Raw genomic sequence first — 23399 nt, 5'->3', positions numbered from 1 at the left:
ACCTGGACTAGGGGATCAGCAAACTTCCTCTATGAAGGGTCAGACAGTAAACATTTTTGGCTTTGCAAGTTATACGGTCTATGTCACAAATACTCAACTCTGGCATTGTTGCACAGTAGCAGCCAGAGCCCATGGTAAAGATATGGCATGGCTGTATTCCAGAAGTACTGTACTTACAAAAATAGCCCATGTCAGATGGCTGGAGGCAGTAGGCTACTGTTTGCTTATCTCTGGTCTAGGCAGTCAAGTGCATCAGATCAGCTGTAGATTCTGTGATAGCTGTGACATAAGCAGATGCATTTTTATTTGATCCTCTTTGGTTTTATGGAAGAGGATGGTTCCTGCACAGAAATAGGCACTAAAACCAAAATGGTTTCCTGGCTGAGCTGGTCATTGTAAAAACAAGCAATGGCACAATCCCATCATTCTAGTATCTCCCTCTGAAATGGACAGCTCAGGTTCTCTAATCTATCACCAAGCATTGATTAGCCAAATGTGCTTAGCATTACCAAAAGCCATGCGGAATCCAAAAAAGGAAGGCCACAGTCCATTGTTCTTAAGCATTCTTTTGTTATTATGGTACTAAGACAAAAACGCATAACCGCAGCGAATTCAAATACCCATGGATAACTTATTAAAAGTGCTGGTAACACTTGGTTAAGCATTGAAACTGCATACTTTCTTTTGTTACCAAAATAAATTCCACTTCATTCAAATACTTAAATGTAAACAAAATGGAAACATAGTGCTAGAAGTAAACACAGGATGGGTATATACTTTTTATAATCGTGGAGTTAGGAGAAACTTTCTATTGAGAACGTGAACTCAGAATCCACAAGGAAAAGATCACAGAAGAATAAAAAGGAGTTATGTAAGACAGTCTGCCATAAACAAGACCAAAGGAACTGGGTAATTATTTTTAATACATATGGTATACAAAGAGGGAGTCACTCAACTTTGTGAGCTCGTAAAAATCAATAGACAATGATGAATACTGTAACAGAAAAGTAGTCATAATTTACAGAAGTACACATTGCCATTTAATCTTATGCCTCTGAGTAGATGCTAAGAAAATAAAGGAAAAAAAAATCCGGACCAAAATCAATTGGACTTCATCACCTAGGGACAGGTCAGCTGCGGTCTTGGTTCCTCGGATCACATGCCCTTCCACTTCTCCTTCTGAGGATGGCCATCCTGGAACCCACACTGGGAGAGGCACATGGAGCTCCTCTTGTCTCAGCTGGGCCTGGCCTTGAGTCATCCTAGCCCAGGAGTCAGACATGAGACCAAAGAAGCCTCTAGATGATCCCAGCTCCCAGCCATTCAAGTCACTCCCAGCCCTCGGATCTCCCAGCTGAGCCCCCAGACAGCAGGGAGCTGTTGCCACTGTGCACTTTCTGGAATCTTTACTCACAGACTCCATAAGCGCAAAAAAGCCGTGATGGTATCATGCACTGAACTTGGGCTGGTTGGTTATACAGCAGGAAACTGGACACTGTCCACCACAAATGAGGCAGCCTGAGGTCGATGCAGGAGGGAAGCCATATTGGGAAGGGTCTTGGAGACAAAACAGAGCACAGCAGTTCACCCAGCTACAATCCAGAGGGATGATAATCTTAGATGCTGGATTCAACAGCAGCCGCAGGGACGGGTAAGACTGGGAGCAAGAGCACCAGCCCCGGGCACAGCCAGTTATGTGGATGTCCAGCGCCAACCAGCTCTCAAAGTCACAGTCAATCTTGGGAAATGGACTCATTTAGGAAGAATATTCACTGCTCAAGGTGAAGCAAAGGATACATCTGGAGAACAAATCTGGGAGGCGCTGTTTCACTCAGCAGATGGCAGAGAGGACTTGATGGATGCATGTTAGAGGAAGTGAGTAGAGCAGGAGACCAGGCAAGCTGGGCATGGGAAGGACAGCCACGGGCAGGAGAGTGGGCTGGCTGCTGCCTGGGAGCAGTGAAATGCAGCCTGGAGCAGGACGATGGATCCACGGATCCACGGATCCACGGATCCAGGAGTGAGCAGAGGGCAAAGGCCAGCTTAGTGCCACTGGGGGATGTTAGGGAGATCACACCTTCACTGAGTCTCTCTCTCTCTCTCTCTCTCTCTCTCTCTCTCCAGTTAGAATGCTTCTCCTTTTCCACTTACCAACCTTAAAATAAAACCCTAACACTTTAGCAAAGTCGACCCTGTAGGATTGGCCCCTGCCTAGCTTCTCTCCCCTTCCCTGGCTGCAACCACGCTGGAACTCTTTCCGTTTGTAAAGCTCTCAAATCTTTGGACCTCACAGCCACCCTTCCCCCCGGCATGCTTAGCCTCCACCACTGGCTCCTCATCATCATTTGGGTCCAAGTGAAAGTTCTTCCCTCCCAGAAGCTCTCTCTGACCCTCCTACATAAAGGATTAAATCTGCTAATTACCTTCTGTTTTGTTTTGTTTTTCTTTATTGTACTTATAAGCATCTAAACTCATCTTGAATACTGTCCTTCTTCCCTTCCTAGAATCAACTGTGACCCCTGAGGTCTGGGACCTTACCTGTCTTGGTCAGTGTTGTATTTCCAGCACCTAGGATAAGACTTCCCTTTCAGTAAGTGCTCAACAAATGTATGTTGAATATAAATAAATAAAATTCCTTTCTAGACAAACTCTTATCCATGCTTCAAGACCCAGCTCAAGTGGAACACCCTACAAAGACTTCCCTGACGAATACCCTCCAAGCACAGTTGGAGTGCTCATACTTGGTGCTGCAGCTGCTAAACCAAACACCCACTGTCACTCGTTCCATGAGTTCCGAGCTCTGCTACACTCCCCAGGTTGCAAGTCTCCCTGGTGGGCTAAGTTGATGAAAGTGGGCTCTGTGGCTCAAGCAGCCAGTCTGAACTCGCAGAGTAACCTCATCAGATGGAGGGCCTCGCAGAGGGCTAGGAGTGTGGCTTCCAAAGCCAGACTCTCTGGGCTCGAGTCCCAGCAGATTGTGTTGTGTGAATTTGGAAAACATTTTTTTATCTCTCTGGGCCTCAGTTTCCTCATTGTGAAATGGTGATAACAATAATTAACCAGAAAGAGTTGTGATGAAACACTAAGACACGTGACCTGCTTACATAGCTGGCACAGAGCAAACATGTACGAGTTAAGTGACTCTATATTGATCAGTTGTATCTTTGGCATAAATCCATATGGTATAAACAGATAAAACAGAATCTGAGAGAAAAGAAGGTGGAGTGAAGGCTGTGAAAATACAACAATCGTCTCCGGAACGACACAGATAAGGACCCCTGCCCCCTGAAGAACGCGGGGGTTCCCCTGAGACCCGTCCTCAGGCCGAAGTTCCCAATGACCGAGCGCACACAGGACTCCTGCCCACACGGGGTGACACCAGACTCCCCAAGAGCCTGCCGGCCTCCACCACACAAGACACTTAGATCCTTCTCCAGCTCATTGTCAGAGAACCATAAAGATCTACTTAGAAAGGACTTACTATTTACACGATTCCCAAGAGCCAGCATGCCATCTTACACGGAGCACATGGGAGCCTGGAGCCTCACAAAGGAGACAGGGGTGGCCAGGTGTCCCTGTGATGGCTGGTGCTGATCACTGCCTGCCACACACACTGGGGCTGGTCCATGTCTCCGCAGGTTTGAGAACAGGTTCTAGACATGCTCTGCAGAGGACAGCAGGGTCTTCCCGGAGCCCAGGCAGCCGAACATCTCCTGGGAAGCGTAGGTCACATACACGAAGCCGTCCTCATCCTGGTAGTCCCTGTAGACCTCTGCCATGGTCACACTCATGCTGACCAGGCTCTTATTGTTCACCATCAAGTAAAAGGCTTCAGAAGCCCCCAGGACCAGGCGGCTCCTAGGTGGGGGGTGGGGGTGGGGGGGACAGCAAAGGGAAACTTTAACTGGGCAGGGCATGGGCTCCTGACCCAAGGCCTGACTTACCTCTGTTTGTTCACTGCAAACATGTCTACCCAAGGAGCCCACTTCCCCGCTCTAGGAATGGTCCTCAAACTTGACAATGACCCAGGAGTGCCTGCTGAAAATACAGATTCCTACACTCCACACGTAGAGATTCTAATTCAGTTTGCCTGGGAAGCATCCCAGAGGGTTGCAGGATCATGACACTCAGGAAGATAGAATTGCTCCCTACTCCTTTCCTGCAGCTTTAAAATACCATAAGTCCTCCCAGTTGGGCCAAAAGGGTGAGGCAATCCTATTGTTTACTAGGGGACATACCAACACAAAAATGCTAAGCAAATAAGCTCTTTGCTCTTAAACCAAAGGTTTGCACATCCCCAGACATACAAACGTGATTACAATATCCTCCAGCATCTCACTGTTAAACAGCCTTGGGATGACATTTTAGAAGGTTGCTGCCTCCAAGTGTGCCCTTCCGCCAAACCCACCTGCCCCTGGCCATCTCTCCCCCACCTCAAGGAAATGGAGAAACAGCAAAGTTCAATTGGACATGCTGTAAATGTCAAGGTCAGTCTGAAGCCTGGCTCATCCTGGAGTGGAGGACAATGTGATGATGTAGACGCCCAGGTAAGGGCTCTGCACCCCCTGCAGCACATTTCCATGTGCTCTGCTTGCAGAGGCAGCCCAACCTGCCCACTCTGGCCTCAAAGCTTTGAACCTTCAGGTCCATGTAGCTTTGGGACACAGGTGGCTGGAAGCTGATTAATTTTACAACTAGATAATCCTTCCTAAAATAACCCCAGAGATTTTAGCTTTGACGACTGTATGGGTATGGCTGTCTTTGGGTAAAAAAGAAGTGTTCTGCAATGGGTATGGGTGGAGCTGGGAACGAGCGCATTGCCTTCAGCTCTGCAGGGAACTCTGCTCCTAGAGTCTACACCCCCATCTCCTGTCCTTGGCCATGCTCTCTTTCCATGGGGGTTGTGGCATTCCTTGGAGGAGGAGGCTGTGGACGAGGATTTTTGTCTATTCTTTCACTGCTGTAAAGACAGAGCCCAGAAAGAACACAGAACATAACTGATGCTCAATACACATCCTGGAACATCAAAAGTTGGATGGAGAGTGGGTCAGGGCTGGTGGAAAGGAGATGACTCTTGTCTGGGACGGAGAAAAAGAATAGCTTTCGGAACTCAAAGGGTTGTTTCTTTTTTTTTTTTTTTTTTTTTTTTTTAATTTTTTTTTTTAACGTTTATTTATTTTTGAGACAGAGAGAGATAGAGCATGAACGGGGGAGGGTCAGAGAGAGGGAGACACAGAATCCGAAACAGGCTCCAGGCTCTGAGCTGTCAGCACAGAGCCTGATGCAGGGCTCGAACTCACGGACCGTGAGATCATGACCCGAGCCGAAGTCGGCCGCCTAACCGACTGAGCCACCCAGGCGCCCCTCAAAGGGTTGTTTCTGAGGGAGGTGGGGGAGGGGAGGTCACACTATGTTACATCAACATGTTGGGATATAATCCTAACTTTCATGCTCCCTTAGCCACCTCTGTTCACACTGGGCCAACGTAAGCTTCCCTGAGGAGAGGAAATCAGGACGCTCTTAAATAACTCATCAAGACAAACAAAACCGAGAGCAACACACATTCATAATGAATTCTCCAAGCAACAAGCATCTAGGCAGCTTGCAAGGGCTGGCCTCACCGGACTTTTCAACCCTGTGAAGAATTACCTCCCGGGTTGTATTCACATTACTCCCAAGTCATTTTTATTGAATCCGTGTCAGGTGACACTACTTAACCCTCTGAAACTTTAAAAATTGCTCCATTTTCTTCACTGTGCCTTAACCCAAGGAAGGGGCATGTGTGGGTACTCCTTCCCTGTTCTGCCACCCAGGGTCTAAGCAGTGCAGGGAATATTTGCCTTTTGAAGAGGTCCCCAATCCCCTGGTGCACACACCCTTTAAAGGTACTGTGTCTCTCCTGGGAAAATGCAGACTGGGTTTTAAACAGCACGTAGAGGAAAGGCATTTTCGGTCTAGTTTCAGAGCCAAGACTACCTCTGAAACATTTTAGAAGAGTTACTCTCTTTAGATTTGTTATCTGTGGAGTTCCCCCACCTGTTTAAACTGGATTAGTTCTCAGAGCATCTTTTCTGGGCACTACAGATGCTAAAAGGTGAGTCACAGAGAAAATGTTTTCCCTCTCTTCCAGAATGCTCCCATCCTCAGAACCAAACCAACTAACAAAGCAAACAGAAAAAGCCCAGCACATGCCGCCACATGTACTTTGTCACCTACCGGATGATGCTGAGGAACTGGGTCATGGTCAGCTCTTGAGGGACCAGGAACTTGGTCTTGTCCAGCAGAGGCAGGAACTTTTCCCTGGGATAGCGCTCCACTATCACCTGTCAAGAGGGTCAACCCCTAAGAATGTGACAGAGCTCTCACTGCCTTAGAAACTTAGAACAGGGAGAGCCAGTGGGGATTTTTTTTTTGTTCTTCTTGTTATATTTGGTGTTTTGTTTTTGTTTTTGTTTCAAGAAACAAGGCATACTCCTTTTCAAAAAGCACAATGGAGTCTTACCGGGATCTTGTTTGGGAACTTTGCCCGGATTCCAGCAACTTCCTCTTGTCTGGTTGCTGTGAATATTTCAAAGACAAAAGAATAAGTAAACAGCAAGAGAAGCCTGTATCCTGTTCCCTCTCTCTGGCAACCCAGACAGCAACTCTGAGAACTTTACCTAAACTCTTCCTCTGCTTGAAGGGTCTGAGGCTTTGGGTTTTCTGTGGAGTCTGCATTTTGCTCAACAGCTGTGTCTGTGTCTGACTTAAAAAAAAAAAAAAAAACAAAAACCCACAACCAGGACCTAATTCATTCCTCCAGCTGCTTCCAAACCACCCGCAGGAGTCTAAAGGAGGCCCTTATGTAGGGCTGTGTGACATCAGGCGTCTCCAACCCGCCTTTCCCACCCCCTCCCTGGGCAGGAGGAGGTCAGTCCTGAGGAAGGACCTGTAACAGCCACCTGCTTGCTGGTCCGAGAAGGCCACTTTGCTCATGATCACTTCAAGATATTTCTTTGCTGGAGAAATTAGGGTTCGCAGCAAAACCAGGGGCTGTGTAATCAAGCAGACTAGGTCTGCACTGAGAACTCTGGAGAGGTCAAAGAGCTGTTTGCTAAGGACACTCTTGTGCTTCCATAATGAGCTATCTTGAAAGTGGGCCAGGATGGGGCCACCCAATGCTGAAGTAGGCTGCTTAATTCTCACAACAGACCTTGTCATTTTTCACAGAAAGAAACCTTTGATCAGAAAGGGAAAGGCATTTGCCCAAAGTCACACAGCTAGTAAGAGAGGCCGTTGAGGTTAAAACTCAGAGTTGGTACAAGGTAGGGCTACACTCTAGTATATGCTGACATTTTATCTTGTCTGCAGTAAAGGAGAGAAGGAAGCTCAGTGACCCCAGAGATCTCCCTTTAAGAGATAAGAAACAGGGGTGCCTGTGTGGCTCAGTTGGTTAAGAGTGGCTCTTGATGTCGGCTCAGGTCATGATCTCCGGCTCTGCATCAGGCTCTGAACATGGAGCCTGCTTGGGATTCTGTCAGTCTGTCTCTCTCTCTCTCTCTCTCCCCCTCTGCACCTCTACCCTGCTCATGCTCTCTCTTTCTCCAAAAGAGAGAGAGAGAGAGAGAGATAAGAAACAAAGGCCCATGAAGGTTAACTGATTTGCCTGGGATCCAATGGCTGGTAAGAGGCGAGACACAGATCTTCTAGGTCCCAGCGTCCAGGGCTTGCCTCCAGACATGTACGCCCATCATCCGGGAAGACCTCTGGACTCTGAATGTACAGACGGTTTACATTCCCTGTACTTATTTCCTGGAAGGGTCACTCAACAGTGAAGAGTTTTTGAATGAACAGAGAGTGATAGGAAGGTGATGGTACACCCTGTATGTTTACTTCGTGAATCAAAGAGTGGGAATCTCAGTGCTTTGCTTAATCATCAGGAATGGACATCGAGTGATGAAATGATGGCCTCACTGACAAGTGGCCTCATCCTCTCTCTTTCCCTCTGATGCCCTTTAGAAAGGGCGCAGGCCCTGCACGTCTGTAGTCAAGCAACTTTCAAATGCACAGTCTCACTTAAACCTCAGTCGCCTTGTGGGTGGGAAGGGCAGGCAGGATGCGCACTTTGCATATCCACACCTGGCGAGGTGCACCAAGGTAGAGTCCTGTCCAGACCGTCCAGTTCCAAGAGTGGTCCCCACACCCAGGACCAGCAAAGCTGGCTCTGGGCCTGGCCCTCTAAGTACCACCTCAATTTCTGATTTAGATAAATCACTTCACTTTACTGATATGGTTTTCCTTGTTGAGAACTGGTTTTTTTTACCTGATTAAAATGGTTTTTTACCTCATGCAGAGTGGTGAAGCGAGACTTGAATGAACTCATTTCTGTGCAGGTGCCTGCACAGGGCCTGGCACCAAATCCCCCCACACTGGGCCTCCCCAACCCCCCACAGGCTGGGAACGTGGACGTGCACAGAGGTTTGAAGGCTGAAGGAAATAGCTCTGGGTTGGGGCCAGGGGAAAATAAGTCCCAGCTGCAGTGTTTGGTTATTAGGGCTTTGAGATGTTTCCTAACTGAGCTGCATTTGGCTTTCTCAGCTGGCACCTGGGATTATTATTTCAGCCAGGCCTACCTCTCCGGATGGAATGGGAGTGAAGGGGGTAGTAGAATAAGGGAATTGGGAAGAAAATAAAATGTGTCAATATTCATAGAGTGTATTGTCATTCAGGAAGAGAGTGGGCTAGATCATTTTTCTCTTGTGGAAAAGCTTCTTTTTTTGAGGGGAGCAGTGTGTCCGTGGGGGCTGTGTAGCCCCATCATGCTCCTGGGGCTGAGGGGCAGGACTCAGTCGGCCAGATGGTGACCAAAGCCACATAATGTCAATGCCACAAGGACTGTGGGGAAGGAGATAGGAATAACACGTGGTAAATGGCTGAAGCAAGAGTGCAGGCTTGATCTGGAGTCCTGGCTATTGATGTTTAAATAAACAAAATCCAGCTTTGTTCTTCTTAGAGCTCTACCTGTCTCGCAGACAAGGCATATGAAAGATGAGATGGCTGAGGTCGTTCTGATTCACCCACCCCACTCTCCTCTGATCTGGGGCCTGGACAGAGCTCCTGGGAGGAGAGAGAGCAGGTGAGATGAGATGTAGGGCGCTTGCAGTGGGATTAGGAAGACTTATTTCTCCCCACCGCCTTAAAATAGCAACCAATCTTCCCATGACTCTACCAGACATGTAACTGTCATGGAAAGGACAGCTTTGAAAACAGACTTGGGTCCCAATTACTTCTTTGAGCCTCATGTTATTCATTAGTGACATGAATATACTTTTTTGCTCATCTCGTGGGTTTGTGTGATGATGAAATGTGGGGGGCTCTGGGGTGTCCATGTATACGTGGCATGGCACAGTGGGGCTCAGGAAACACAAGTTCTTTCACTACCCAAGTCCCATAGCCTGTAGCCTAGTCCGCTCTGCTCATGCTTCTGGAACCTTCTGCAAGAGTTGTTGGAGCTCACTCTTTCCACTGAGCTCACTGCCTGTCCCCTTCTTCAGCTGCGGTCTGGAGTCTGTCCCAACATCAATGTGTACTCTTGGGAGGTCAGCGGTAACACATACAAACCCCTCTTTTTAATCCTCGTTTCATTTGGTCTTTGATCTGTCAACATCTTCTCCTTCTGAAAAGTCTCATCCTTTGGATTCCAGGATCCCACTTTTTTGGGATTCTTTGCCCTTTTGTCCCCACTTCTGAAGCTGCAAGTTCTCCTTAAGTTTCCTAAGGAGATAAGTGTACTCTCCATTGGTCTGGATTAAATTCACATTTATCTATGTGAATAAAAGCATTCACAAAACATCTCTGTATTTCTTGACTTGTGGCCATCTGCGGATTGCATTGAATGCCTGGAAGCCTGTGGAAGTGCAGCGTCCCCCTGGGATCAGCGTGCTTCCAAACCCCCACTATGGGGCGGGGGATGCTGCCCTAAGCCCCTGCTATGTACAAAGTTTAGAGCCACCAGGCTCTTGATCTTGCCACCACCCACTCCTCACCTTGCTTCATATGCTTTCCTGGGATGATTTTAACTATTCCTGAGGAGTGAGGTGACTCGGTTTCTCCAGTGTGATTAAAACCAGGCCTGTCCCTGGGCAAATGTAGATGTTTGGGGCTTACAGAGGGACTAAGACAGATCTACTTTGCTTTCCCATCCTATCCTAGTGTGGCCACTCTTATTCATCCTTCCTGGTGACAAGCATTTATTCTTAGGAAACAGGTGTGGAAAGTTACCGCCAAATGGAAGTGATTTGCGTGTACATCTCCGAGAAGTGGCCGCTGCAGGTTGGAGGGCTTGAGTAGAAGGAAGTCTCCATCAGTGTGTCCATTTCAGACAGGACAGGTTCTGGAGGTGGCCGCAGAAGGCCAGCTGACTCCTCCAGGGAAACTTGTCTGGACTTTGTGGCTTCACAGAGGCACTAGGGGAGCCAGACGGGAGATGAGTGGCAAAGGGGACCTCTCTGCTGCAGAGATGCCCGAAACTTCTCACCCTAGATAAGACTCACTCCAGGTGGGAAGGCGATGTTCACATCCACAAGGTAGAAAGCTGAAATTCCAATTCACTTCATTCCATCTTGTTTTCTTCATCAAGTGCCCTTGAAGATGCTGCTTACCAGCAAGACTTGTTTATCTGATCAACATCGATGAAAATACTTTGAGTCAGATCGTCAAAGAAAATAGAAGATTCTGGTGCCCGGTCCCAAATTAGCCACTGAATGATGAAGTCACTTGAGCTCAGAATTTGCTTAGTTAGCCCATGAAATCATTTCAGTGCTGGTACTTTGCTATCATGTCCCAAGTACAAAAGTAATCCACAATAGCTATTCAACGACTGAGAGTAAGACCCTGTCTGTCTGTGCAGCCCCAGCACCTAGCACAGAGCTGGACATACAGTTCATGCTCTATAAAGTTAAATGGATTTATCTGCATGCAAATGTCTAACACAGAGAAGTGCCCACATGGTGGGGTTGCCTGAAGCCCTGCATGCAGGAAAGACAAACTCCTATCCAGACTATGTGTTGGTCACATTCAGATCATTTGCAGCATCTTCTAGCAGTAAAATGAGGCTGATGGCATCTGTCGCCATTGGGTAACTGGTTGACTTCCTTGAGGACTTCATGCTCTCAGGGCTCTGGCATTAGTCTCCATTGGGTGATTCGACATGTGGCAACAGTGCAGTGGTAGCTAGATCTGGTGAGTTGGGATTCATGCTGCCAGGCCCGTGCCTAGCCTCCATCCCATGGAATTGCCACCATGGGTATTCCTTCACGCGGTCATTGTTCCAATGCTGGGAAAAGTGGGTATTAGTGGCCAAAACCAACTGGATGACTGGCCACATCATTCTGTGTCCTCGGTTGTTTAATGCCTTCTTGGTGGTAGATCTCTGTTGGCATTCATGTGTGTTATAAAGACCTCCACACTTCACACCTATGCCCATAGGTGTGTCTTCATACCTCTTTCTTAGATGTCCCTGTCCCCATTCTTCAGGTGTTCTTCTCATAGCTCCTGACAAATCAGCCAGGACTTCTGCCGCTGCCCAGGAATCTGTATTTACCCCAAGTGAATGACTGGGTGCATTGCCCAAAGCTCTGCCCGGGGGCAGGACTGCCTCTCACCCCTGACTCCAGGGCATAGGAATGGGGCTGGCACGTCCTGCACCTTGCACATATACTGAGACTACACACCTGTGAATTCAGGGCAGCCTTTTCCTTCCTCTGTCAATGGATTGTAAACGACCCTCCTCAACAACAACCAGAGTGAAGGAAGGAAGCACATGGGCACAACAGTGGCAAATCACACAGGGGTCTGGGCTACCCACAAATGCAGTGTTCTGTGCCCTTGGCTCTGTGTATCTAATCCTACCCCTTCAGCTTCCTGATGGACTGTTGCTGGGTCTGACAAAATCTATCTCATAGTGGCCAGGTCTTAATGTCCATGATCAGCTAATATTAAATGATGAATCATTCTCTGTTGCAGGTGACATGGCTATGCTTTGGAGCCCAAGGGATCTAAACTGACTGTTTTATTGGGACTGACCATAAACCCAACACAACATCTTTTTTCATCACAGATACCATTAGGTCTACCTGGTCATATGGCCCAAGAGACATGGCTACTTGCTACAGAGTTCTTTCTTGCTGTGGCCACACTCAAAGCTGGCAACATGTTATGTCGTCTAGTGTATTCTCAAGTGCAGAATATGCTGTCTTTGGAACCCAGAAAAGGCAATCAAGCATTGCATTTCCTTCTTTGTAGTGGGAGGTGTGCTATACAATAATTTGTTCTTGACTATTGAAACGATGTCCCAACATACCCAGACCACAGACTCCCTAAAAGCTTGATAGCTTAGGCAGGCCCCTGAGTCACTGAAAGATTTATATCCCACCTCTGGAAAGCATAAATGTGCCTCAAAAAGGCTTCCAATGTACTTGCTACTTCGTGCTCATTTGAATGGATCAACATCATATCATTGATATATTGGACCGATGCCATATTACTTGGGATGTCTGGAGAATCTATTTCCCTCCAGACTATCATATGACAGAGGGTAGGTGAACTAACATAGCCTTGCATTATCTGCTCCAAGTAAATGCAAAATGTTTTTAGTTCTTTTCGATGGGGATGGAAAAGAATGCACTTGCAAGATCATGGGCCATATACCACGTATCTGAGGCTATGTTAGTATTTTACATCTAGCAGAGCAGCTACAGTGGGGCTTCTATTTTGGTTGAGCTTCCAAGAGCCAACCTAAAACATCATGGAAGTGGCATCATCTTCTATGGTCCTTGCCAGGATATCAAATCCTTGCAACAGGGAAATGCTCTCACGTCAGTAACCTCTCCCTTATCTAACTTTGTGTTTCATGTCTGCCCACCACATGTACCTCTCATCCAGCACATTTAGAATCAAGACTTCTATGTTCTCTCCTGGCTCCAGGGGTACTTTTTGTTAAGTCCTACAGCTCCTCTGAGAGGAAGATACACCCCACCTCTCCTACTGGCCATTTTATGCTAATAACCAGGTTTAGGTCACAATTTACCCAGCTGCTTATGTCAAACTAAACCTATTTATTAGCATAATGGCCAGTGGGAAAGGTGTGGTAGTTGCTAATCAGGGACGCATGTTCCCCTGTAAGGTGACTGTCTCTGCATGATCTTCAGGGGAGGGAGAAAAACTAGCTTTTACCTGGAAAGAGCAGACCAGATCTTTCAAGGGCACATAGGGGCTCAAGAGTTTCAAATTAATTGAACCATGTGTATGTACCTCAAATCTCAGGCTCCAGTCATTCCCAACCAGGACACTGACCTCAGAATAGCAGACATGCCTACACTGAGAATTCATCCTTCTCTGCAATTCTATTCCTCTTGTGATTGTACTGTGGCCCTGAAACTCAGTTCCTCTGTCCTCCAGCTGAAAGAGATGGGAGTCTCTTTCAAGGAGGCCCTCTGGATTTCATACTTTGCCTTTAATGGATAACTAATCAATTTTAGTCTTTCTCTTACTTTCTGGACAGCATCATAGCCCCCAGTAATAGTTATGGGACCCCATCATCCTTATAATTATCCTCTGTTTTTTAGTTCTCGAATGCCTGATACACTATGTCTCTAGCACACGCCCCTTCCACTGCTTACCACCCCACCTCCTGAACACCCCTGCAGCTGGGGAGTAAGCGCTCCAGCCCTGGCCAGGGGACTTGGTCAGTGTCACTCAGCATGCTCCCCAGGCTTTATTCAGGTTTGCCACTGTTACCTTCACTCATGGAATCATATCATGCATGTCCTTAGGCTGGGGGGTGGAAGCTAACATTACCTATACATGACAGGTTAATCCATTTTCTCACTTAATCCTTCTGAAAAGAGATAAAAAGACACCTGAAGGTCAGAAAGTTTAAGTAATTTGCTCGAGAATCCCTCAGCTGGTGAGATTTGAGCCTATGACTATATTCCACCAAAACCCATTATGATACAATGTTTTTCATTCTAGAATTTTACAAGTTAGCTTAACATAGAGCCATTGCTATCAGGGAAAACACTTCCTGAAACGTTTCCCTAGCAGCTCCAAGGTTAGGTCTTCACATGCACAGAACCTCTATCCCTTCAGCAAGGGATCCCCAAATTTTATTATTATTATTATTTCTTTTTTAAAATTTTTTAATGTTTATTTTTGAGACAGAGAGAGAGACAGAGACAGAGAATGAGCGGGGGAGGGGTAGAGAGAGAGGGAGACACAGAATCCGAAGCAGGCTCCAGGCTCCCAGCTGTCAGCACAGAACCTGACGCGGGGCTCGAACTCACAGACCTCGAGATCATGACCTGAGCAGAAGTCGGTCGCTCATCGCTCAACCGGTTGAGCCACCCAGGCGCCCCATTATTATTATTATTATTATTATTATTATTATTGAGGCATAATCGACATATAACATTGTATTAGTCTCAGGAGGACAATGTAACAATTTGAGATTTGTATATATCGCGAAATGATCACCGGAGTAAGTCTAGTTACCACCCATCGCTTCGTAGACTTAAATTATTTTTTACTTGTGACTCATCACTTTTAAGATCTACTCTTTTGGCAACTTTCAAATATATAGTAATGTTAACTATAGTCACTATGTTCTATATCACAGCCTCAGGACTTACTTATTTTATAACCGGAGGTTTGTACCTTCAGACTCCCTTTACGCTTTTCACCCACTCCTCAACTCCCACCTCCGGCAACACCAACCTGTTCTCCGTAGCTATGAGTTTGGGTTTTTTGTTTGTCTTTTTTTTTTTTTTTTTTTTTTGAGTCCACCTATAAGTGAAATCACACAATATTTGTCTTCCTTGGACTTATTCCACTTAGCATAGTGCTCTCTAAGTAAGGAGCCTCCGAGTTTGGATTAAGGACAGATAGTGTGCTAGAGCTCTCTCCACAACACAGACAGTCCAGGTTTCCACCACTGCCCACGCTGTGCAGCCACATGAAGCTGCTCACACCAAGCTGCTCACACAGAGGCCCAGCAGGCTGTTTGCAGATGCTGTGGTGCCAGAGGGAAGAGCTGTGGCCCCACCTGACGGGCTCCCAGGCCCTGCAGGTGGTTCCTCCTTCCTGACTCAACCTACAGGTGCTAATGTTCCACCTGGGAGGGGAGAAGATTCTCTGGTGCAGGCATTCCAGGGCTTGCCAATCCCTTAGCCACAGGAGAGTAGAAAGAGAAAAGAATGCTAACGTGGAAGAGGAGAGAGCCCTGCAACGGGAGGGGAAGGACTGCAGGAAGGAGCGGGAGCTCGGGTTTGTAAGAGCCAGAGGCATTTCTTGTTTTTGGCACCTGTTGCACTCAGGGTTGACCTGTCCAACTGGGCAGCAGTCCTGGTGTCTGGGAGAAGCCCCACTTCAGGCATCTTCAGAAGCTGGGGGAGCTTGTACATGGCCTTCCAGGAAGGTCTGAAGCCCTGAGGCCCCGGAGTTCACTCAGCCTGAACCCATCACACAGAGTCACCTGAATCAGCTGAATCCTAGCACCCTGATTCTGGAAGCTTCCTTCTTGTCACTGAGCTTCAGATTCTATCTTTAGAATGGAGACAATTATTTTGGCTTCACGATATAATATATTCATGTTTTTCACTCCAAAAATATTTATCGGATACCTACCACATGATAGACACCCATCCCTGGTCCTAGGGATGTGCCAGGGAAGTAAAAACAAACAAGGTCTCTTAGTGCAGGCCACGTACAGCTTAGTGGGGAGGCAAGTGATGACAGAAAGAACACACAACTGTGGTGCATGCAGTGAAGGGGGGTCATTGTGCTTGGGGAGGACCTGTGAGGCGGTCTGGGTTAGTGGATGCAGAGGCAGGTGGGGAAAGGTTTCCTGAAGAAGCCATATTTGAGCACACATTTCCAGAATGGATAGGCACCAACCAGGCAAAGTGAGGCAGTGGCAGAGATGGGGGTGGGGGCTAGGGAAGTGTTTGAGGCAGAGGGAACAGGGTGACTAACAACAGGGTATGGCGTGGTGGGAGAAGTGCTGGCTTCAGTATTGAAAGCCAGGAGGGAAGGGGTGCGGAATGGAGCTGCAGAGCCTTGGAGCCCATGGGCCCTGCAGCGTGATTTTTATCACAAAGGCAACATGAAAGGGCCCAAGCAGAGCATAATGGATTACATCTTCAATTTGAAAAAACGGTTCAGATAGGAATGTGGAGAATGGCCTGGAGGCAGAGCTCTTGTAGTGATTTAAGGGAGCAAAGACGGAAGGTTGGTTCCAAGTGGTCACTGTGCAGATTTACAAACTGGGCACTTTGGGAATGTTATTTGAGAAGGAAAATGGAGGAAACTTGGTAATTGATTATACATTACAAGTTGATGCATTGCGGTTCCTAGATGTATGGCTGAAGTAACCAGATGGCTTGTATTGTCATCAACTGAAATGGAAGACCTGGCTCAGGGCCAGGTTGACTTTGGGCTTTGGGGCATGTTGAGATTGGGGTGCCTCTGAGATGTCCAACAGGAGCTGGAAAGGGGCTAGGTTGCTATGTGGGCAGAGTTCTAGATGTGTGAGTTAATGCTGAAGAATGTTTAAGCTAAATGTGCAGCTGAAGTGGCTTGGGAGGAAACAGAGAGGGCCCAAAGAGGACCCTGGGACCAAACCTGGAGCAATTCTAGGGACCAAAGATGCATAGAGGGGGGTGAGCCTTCCAGAGAGACAGAGGTGAGCCAGTGAGAGATGGGTGAAGCCAGGCTGGTGTGATGGGAGTGAGGTGTGCTCTCCAGGGGAGTCGTGCACTCCAGGAGAGGGACATGCCTTTGGATGCTGCTTAGGTGAGGAATGACCAATGGGAAAGTACTTCTCGCTTTGGCCGCATGTGCGATTGGAGTCTGTCGTGGAGTGACTTTGTTGAAGATTGAATGGAATAGTCCTGGGTTCCTATTCCTCCTCCTCCTCCTCCTCCTCCTCCTCCTCCTCCTCTTCCTCCTCCTCCTCCTCGTCCTCCTCCTCGTCCTCCTCCTCGTCCTCCTTCTCCTTCTTCCTCTTCCTCCTCTTCTTCCTCCTATTCTCCTCCTCCTCCCCTTCTCCTCCTTCTCCTTTCTCTCTTCTTCTTCTTCCTCTTCCTCCTCCTCCCTCCTCCTCCTCCTTTCTCCTCCTCTTTCTTCTTCTTCTTCTTCATCTTCTTCCTCTTCCCTTCCTTCTTCTTCTTCTTCTTCTTCTTCTTCTTCTTCTTCCTCCTCTTCCCCTCCTCCTCCTCCTCCCTTCTCCTCCTCCTCCTCCTCCTCCTCTTCCTTCTTCAAGTTTATTTATTTATTTTGAGAGAGAAAGAGAATGTGTGATCAGGGGAGGGGCAGAGGCGGGGGGAGAGAATCCTAAGCTGGTTCCACACTGTCAGCACAGAGCCCTACTCAGGGCTCCATCTCATGAATGGTGACATTGTGACCTGAGCTGAGATCAAGAGTTGGACACTTAACCAACTGAGTCACCCAGGTGTCCCTAGACCTGGCTTTTTAAACCCAATATATCACCTTGAGGATATCTTCAATAGCCCCATAATACTATTATTTACTTCATACTTTTTTAAAGTGACTAAATTTTTATTTTTTTTATTTTTTTATTTTATTTTATTTTTTTTTTATTTTTTAATATATGAAATTTACTGTCAAATTGGTTTCCATACAACACCCAGTGCTCATCCCAAAAAGTGCCCTCCTCAATACCCATCACCCACCCTGCCCTCCCTCCCACCCCCCATCAACCCTCAGTTTGTTCTCAGTTTTTAACAGTCTCTAATGCTTTGGCTCTCTCCCACTCTAACCTCTTTTTTTTTTTTTTTTTTTTCCTTCCCCTCCCCCATGGGTTTCTGTTATGTTTCTCAGGATCCACATAATAGTGAAACCATATGGTATCTGTCTTTCTCTGTATGGCTTATTTCACTTAGCATCACACTCTCCAGTTCCATCCATGTTGCTACAAAAGGCCATATTTCATTTTTTCTCATTGCCACGTAGTATTCCATTGTGTATATAAACCACAATTTCTTTATCCATTCATCAGTTGATGGACATTTAGGCTCTTTCCATAATTTGGCTATTGTTGAGAGTGCCGCTATAAACATTGGGGTACAGGTGCCCCTATGCATCAGTACTCCTGTATCCCTTGGATAAATTCCTAGCAGTGCTATTGCTGGGTCATAGGGTAGGTCTATTTTTAATTTTCTGAGGAACCTCCACACTGCTTTCCAGAGCGGCTGCACCAATTTGCATTCCCACCAACAGTGCAAGAGGGTTCCTGTTTCTCCACATCCTCTCCAGCATCTATAGTCTCCTGATTTCTTCATTTTGGCCACTCTGACTGGCGTGAGGTGGTATCTGAGTGTGGTTTTGATTTGTATTTCCCTGATAAGGAGCGACGTTGAACATCTTTTCATGTGCCTGTTGGCCATCCGGATGTCTTCTTTAGAGAAGTGTCTATTCATGTTTTCTGCCCATTTCTTCACTGGGTTATTTGTTTTTCGGGTGTGGAGTTTGATGAGCTCTTTATAGATTTTGGATACTAGCCCTTTGTCCGATGTGTCATTTGCAAGTATCTTTTCCCATTCCGTTGGTTGCCTTTTAGTTTTGTTGGTTGTTTCCTTTGCTGTGCAGAAGCTTTTTATCTTCATAAGGTCCCAGTAATTCACTTTTGCTTTTAATTCCCTTGCCTTTGGGGATGTGCCGAGTAAGAGATTGCTACGGCTGAGGTCAGAGAGGTCTTTTCCTGCTTTCTCCTCTAAGGTTTTGATGGTTTCCTGTCTCACATTCAGGTCCTTTATCCATTTTGAGTTTATTTTTGTGAATGGTGTGAGAAAGTGGTCTAGTTTCAACCTTCTGCATGTTGCTGTCCAGTTCTCCCAGCACCATTTGTTAAAGAGACTGTCTTTTTTCCATTGGATGTTCTTTCCTGCTTTGTCAAAGATGAGTTGGCCATACGTTTGTGGGACTAGTTCTGGGGTTTCTATTCTATTCCATTGGTCTATGTGTCTGTTTTTATGCCAATACCATGCTGTCTTGATGATGACAGCTTTGTAGTAGAGGCTAAAGTCTGGGATTGTGATGCCTCCTGCTTTGGTCTTCTTCTTCAAAATTACTTTGGCTATTCGGGGCCTTTTGTGGTTCCATATGAATTTTAGGATTGCTTGTTCTAGTTTCGAGAAGAATGCTGGTGCAATTTTGATTGGGATTGCATTGAATGTGTAGATAGCTTTGGGTAGTATTGACATTTTGACAATATTTATTCTTCCAATCCATGAGCAGGGAATGTCTTTCCATCTCTTTATATCTTCTTCAATTACCTGCATAAGCTTTCTATAGTTTTCAGCATACAGATCTTTTACATCTTTGGTTAGATTTATTCCTAGGTATTTTATGCTTCTTGGTGCAATTGTGAATGGGATCAGTTTCTTCATTTGTCTTTCTGTTGCTTCATTGTTAGTGTATAAGAATGCAACTGATTTCTGCACGTTGATTTTGTATCCTGCAACTTTGCTGAATTCATGTATCAGTTCTAGCAGACTTTTGGTGGAGTCTATCGGATTTTCCATGTATAATATCATGTCATCTGCAAAAAGCGAAAGCTTGACTTCATCTTTGCCAATTTTGATGCCTTTGATTTCCTTTTGTTGTCTGATTGCTGATGCTAGAACTTCCAGCACTATATTAAACAGCAGCGGTGACAGTGGGCATCCCTGTCGTGTTCCTGATCTCAGGGAAAAAGCTCTCAGTTTTTCCCCGTTGAGGATGATGTTAGCTGTGGGCTTTTCATAAATGGCCTTTATGATGTTTAAGTATGTTCCTTCTATCCCGACTTTCTCAAGGGTTTTTATTAAGAAAGGGTGCTGGATTTTGTCAAAGGCCTTTTCTGCATCGATTGACAGGATCATATGGTTCTTCTCTTTTTTTTTGTTAATGTGATGTATCACGTTGATCGATTTGCGAATGTTGAACCAGCCCTGCATCCCAGGAATGAATCCCACTTGATCATGGTGAATAATTCTTTTTATATGCTGTTGAATTCGATTTGCTAGTATCTTATTAAGAATTTTTGCATCCATATTCATCAGGGATATTGGCCTGTAGTTCTCTTTTTTTACTGGGTCTCTGTCTGGTTTAGGAATCAAAGTAATACTGGCTTCATAGAATGAGTCTGGAAGTTTTCCTTCCCTTTCTATTTCTTGGAATAGCTTGAGAAGGATAGGTATTATCTCTGCTTTAAATGTCTGGTAGAACTCCCCTGGGAAGCCATCTGGTCCTGGACTCTTATTTGTTGGGAGATTTTTGATAACCGATTCAATTTCTTCGCTGGTTATGGGTCTGTTCAAGCTTTCTATTTCCTCCTGATTGAGTTTTGGAAGAGTGTGGGTGTTTAGAAATTTGTCCATTTCTTCCAGGTTGTCCAATTTGCTGGCATATAATTTTTCATAGTATTCCCTGATAATTGTTTGTATCTCTGAGGGATTGGTTGTAATCATTCCATTTTCATTCATGATTTTATCTATTTGGGTCATCTCCCTTTTCTTTTTGAGAAGGCTGGCTAGAGGTTTATCAATTTTGTTTATTTTTTCAAAAAACCAACTCTTGGTTTCGTTGATCTGCTCTACAGTTTTTTTAGATTCTATATTGTTTATTTCTGCTCTGATCTTTATGATTTCTCTTCTTCTGCTGGGTTTAGGCTGCCTTTGCTCTTCTGCTTCTATTTCCTTTAGGTGTGCTGTTAGATTTTGTATTTGGGATTTTTCTTGTTTCTTGAGATAGGCCTGGATTGCAATGTATTTTCCTCTCAGGACTGCCTTCGCTGCATCCCAGAGCGTTTGGATTGTTGTATTTTCATTTTCGTTTGTTTCCATATATGTTTTAATTTCTTCTCTAATTGCCTGGTTGACCCACTCATTCGTTAGTAGGGTGTTCTTTAACCTCCATGCTTTTGGAGGTTTTCCAGACTTTTTCCTGTGGTTGATTTCAAGCTTCATAGCATTGTGGTCTGAAAGTATGCATGGTATAATTTCAATTCTTGTAAACTTATGAAGGGCTGTTTTGTGACCCAGTATATGATCTATCTTGGAGAATGTTCCATGTGCACTCGAGAAGAAAGTATATTCTGTTGCTTTGGGATGCAGAGTTCTAAATATATCTGTCAAGTCCATCTGATCCAATGTATCATTCAGGGCCCTTGTTTCTTTATTGACTGTGTGTCTAGATGATCTATCCATTTCTGTAAGTGGGGTGTTAAAGTCCCCTGCAATGACCACATTCTTATCAATGAGGTTGCTTATGTTTATGAGTAATTGTTTTATATATCTGGGGGCTCGGGTATTTGGCGCATAGACATTTATAATAGTTAGCTCTTCCTGGTGGATAGACCCTGTGATTATTATATAATGCCCTTCTTCATCTCTTGTTACAGCCTTTAATTTAAAGTCTAGTTTGTCTGATATAAGTATGGCTACTCCAGCTTTCTTTTGGCTTCCAGGAGCATGATAAATAGTTCTCCATCCCCTCACTCTCAATCTAAAGGTGTCCTCAGATCTAAAATGAGTCTCTTGTAGACAGCAAATAGATGGGTCTTGTTTTTTTATCCATTCTGATACCCTATGTCTTTTAGTTGGCGCATTTAATCCATTTACATTCAGTGTTATTATAGAAAGATATGGGTTTAGAGTCATTGTGATGTCTGTATGTTTTATGCTTGTAGTGATGTCTCTGGTACTTTGTCTCACAGGATCCCCCTTAGGATCTCTTGTAGGGCTGGTTTCGTGGTGACAAATTCCTTCAGTTTTTGTTTGTTTGGGAGGACCTTTATCTCTCCTTCTATTCTAAATGACAGACTTGCTGGATAAAGGATTCTCGGCTGCATATTTTTTCTGTTTAGCACACTGTAGATATCGTGCCAAGCCTTTCTGGCCTGCCAAGTTTCAAAGGAGAGATCAGTCACGAGTCTTATAGGTCTCCCTTTATATGTGAGGGCACGTTTATCCCTTGCTGCTTTCAGAATTTTCTCTTTATCCTTGTATTTTGCCAGTTTCACTATGATATGTCGTGCAGAAGATCGATTCAAGTTACGTCTGAAGGGAGTTCTCTGTGCCTCTTGGATTTCAATGCCTTTTTCCTTCCCCAGTTCAGGGAAGTTCTCAGCTATAATTTGTTCAAGTACCCCTTCAGCACCTTTCCCTCTCTCTTCCTCCTCTGGGATACCAATTATGCGTATATTATTTTTTTTTAGTGTATCACTTAGTTCTCTAATTTTCCCCTCATACTCCTGGATTTTTTTATCTCTCTTTCTTTCAGCTTCCTCTTTCTCCATAACTTTATCTTCTAGTTCACCTATTCTCTCCTCTGCCTCTTCAAGCCGAGCCATCGTGGATTCCATTTTGTTTTGCAATTCGTTTAAAGCGTTTTTCAACTCCTCGTGACTGTTCCTTAGTCCCTCGATCTTTGTGGCAAGAGATTCTCTGCTGTCCTGTATACTGTTTTCAAGCCCAGCGATTAATTTTATGACTATTATTCTAAATTCACTTTCTGTTATATTATTTAAATCCTTTTTGATCAGTTCATTAGCTGTTGTTATTTCCTGGAGATTCTTCTGAGGGGAATTCTTCCGTTTGGTCATTTTGGAGAGTCCCTGGCGTGGTGAGGACCTGCAGTGCACTTCCCCTGTGCTGTGGTGTATAACTGGAGTTAGTGGGCGGGGCCGCAGTCCGACCCGATGTCTGCCCCCAGCCCACTGCTGGGGCCACAGTCAGACTGGTGTGTGCCTTCTCTTCCCCTCTCCTAGGGGCGGGATTCACTGTGGGGTGGCGTGTCCCGTCTGGGCTACTTGCACACTGCCAGGCTTGTGTTGCTGGGGATCTGGCGTATTAGCTGGGGTGGGTAGGCAAGGTGCACGGGGGCTGGAGGGGCAGGCTTAGCTCGCTTCTCCTTAGGTGATCCACTTCAGGAGGAGCCCTGTGGCAGCGGGAGGGAGTCAGATCCGCTGCCGGAGGTTTGGCTCCGCAGAAGCACAGAGTTGGGTGTTTGCGCGGAGCGAGCAAGTTCCCTGGCAGGAACCGGTTCCCTTTGGGATTTTGGCTGGGGGACGGGCGGGGGAGATGGCGCTGGCGCCTTTGTTCCCCGCCAAGCTGAGCTCTGCCGTCCGGGGGCTCAGCAGCTCTCCCTCCCTTTGTCCTCCAGCCTTCCCGCTTTCCGAGCAGAGCTGTTCACTTATGACCTCCCAGACGCTAAGTCGCGCTTGCTGTCGGAACACAGTCCGTCAGGCCCCTCCGCTTTTGCCAGCCAGACTCGGGGGCTCCGCTTGGCCGGCGAGCCGCCCCTCCGCCCCGGCTCCCTCCCGCCAGTCCGTGGAGCGCGCACCGCCTCGCTGCCCTTCCTAC

General features: G+C 46.2%; 1 protein-coding gene across 1 annotated transcript; it reads right to left on the bottom strand.

Annotated features, from left to right (window-relative positions):
* Positions 1-905: 905 nt before the first annotated feature.
* MAP1LC3C (microtubule associated protein 1 light chain 3 gamma) lies at positions 906-6931 on the bottom strand. Its single transcript, XM_060643367.3, has 5 exons — positions 6660-6931; positions 6503-6558; positions 6217-6323; positions 3482-3858; positions 906-1557 (listed from the first exon to the last, which is right to left on the bottom strand). Exons 1-4 carry the CDS (start codon positions 6715-6717, stop codon positions 3654-3656), a joined length of 426 nt encoding a protein of 141 aa, XP_060499350.1. The 5' UTR covers positions 6718-6931; the 3' UTR covers positions 906-1557; positions 3482-3653.
* Between the last annotated feature and the right edge of the window lie 16468 nt (positions 6932-23399).

This window comes from Panthera onca, chromosome F1, assembly GCF_046562875.1.
Source record: "Panthera onca isolate mPanOnc1 chromosome F1, mPanOnc1 haplotype 2, whole genome shotgun sequence".
NCBI classification, from domain to species: domain Eukaryota; kingdom Metazoa; phylum Chordata; class Mammalia; order Carnivora; family Felidae; genus Panthera; species Panthera onca.
This window is presented reverse-complemented; position numbering and strand designations above follow the sequence as displayed.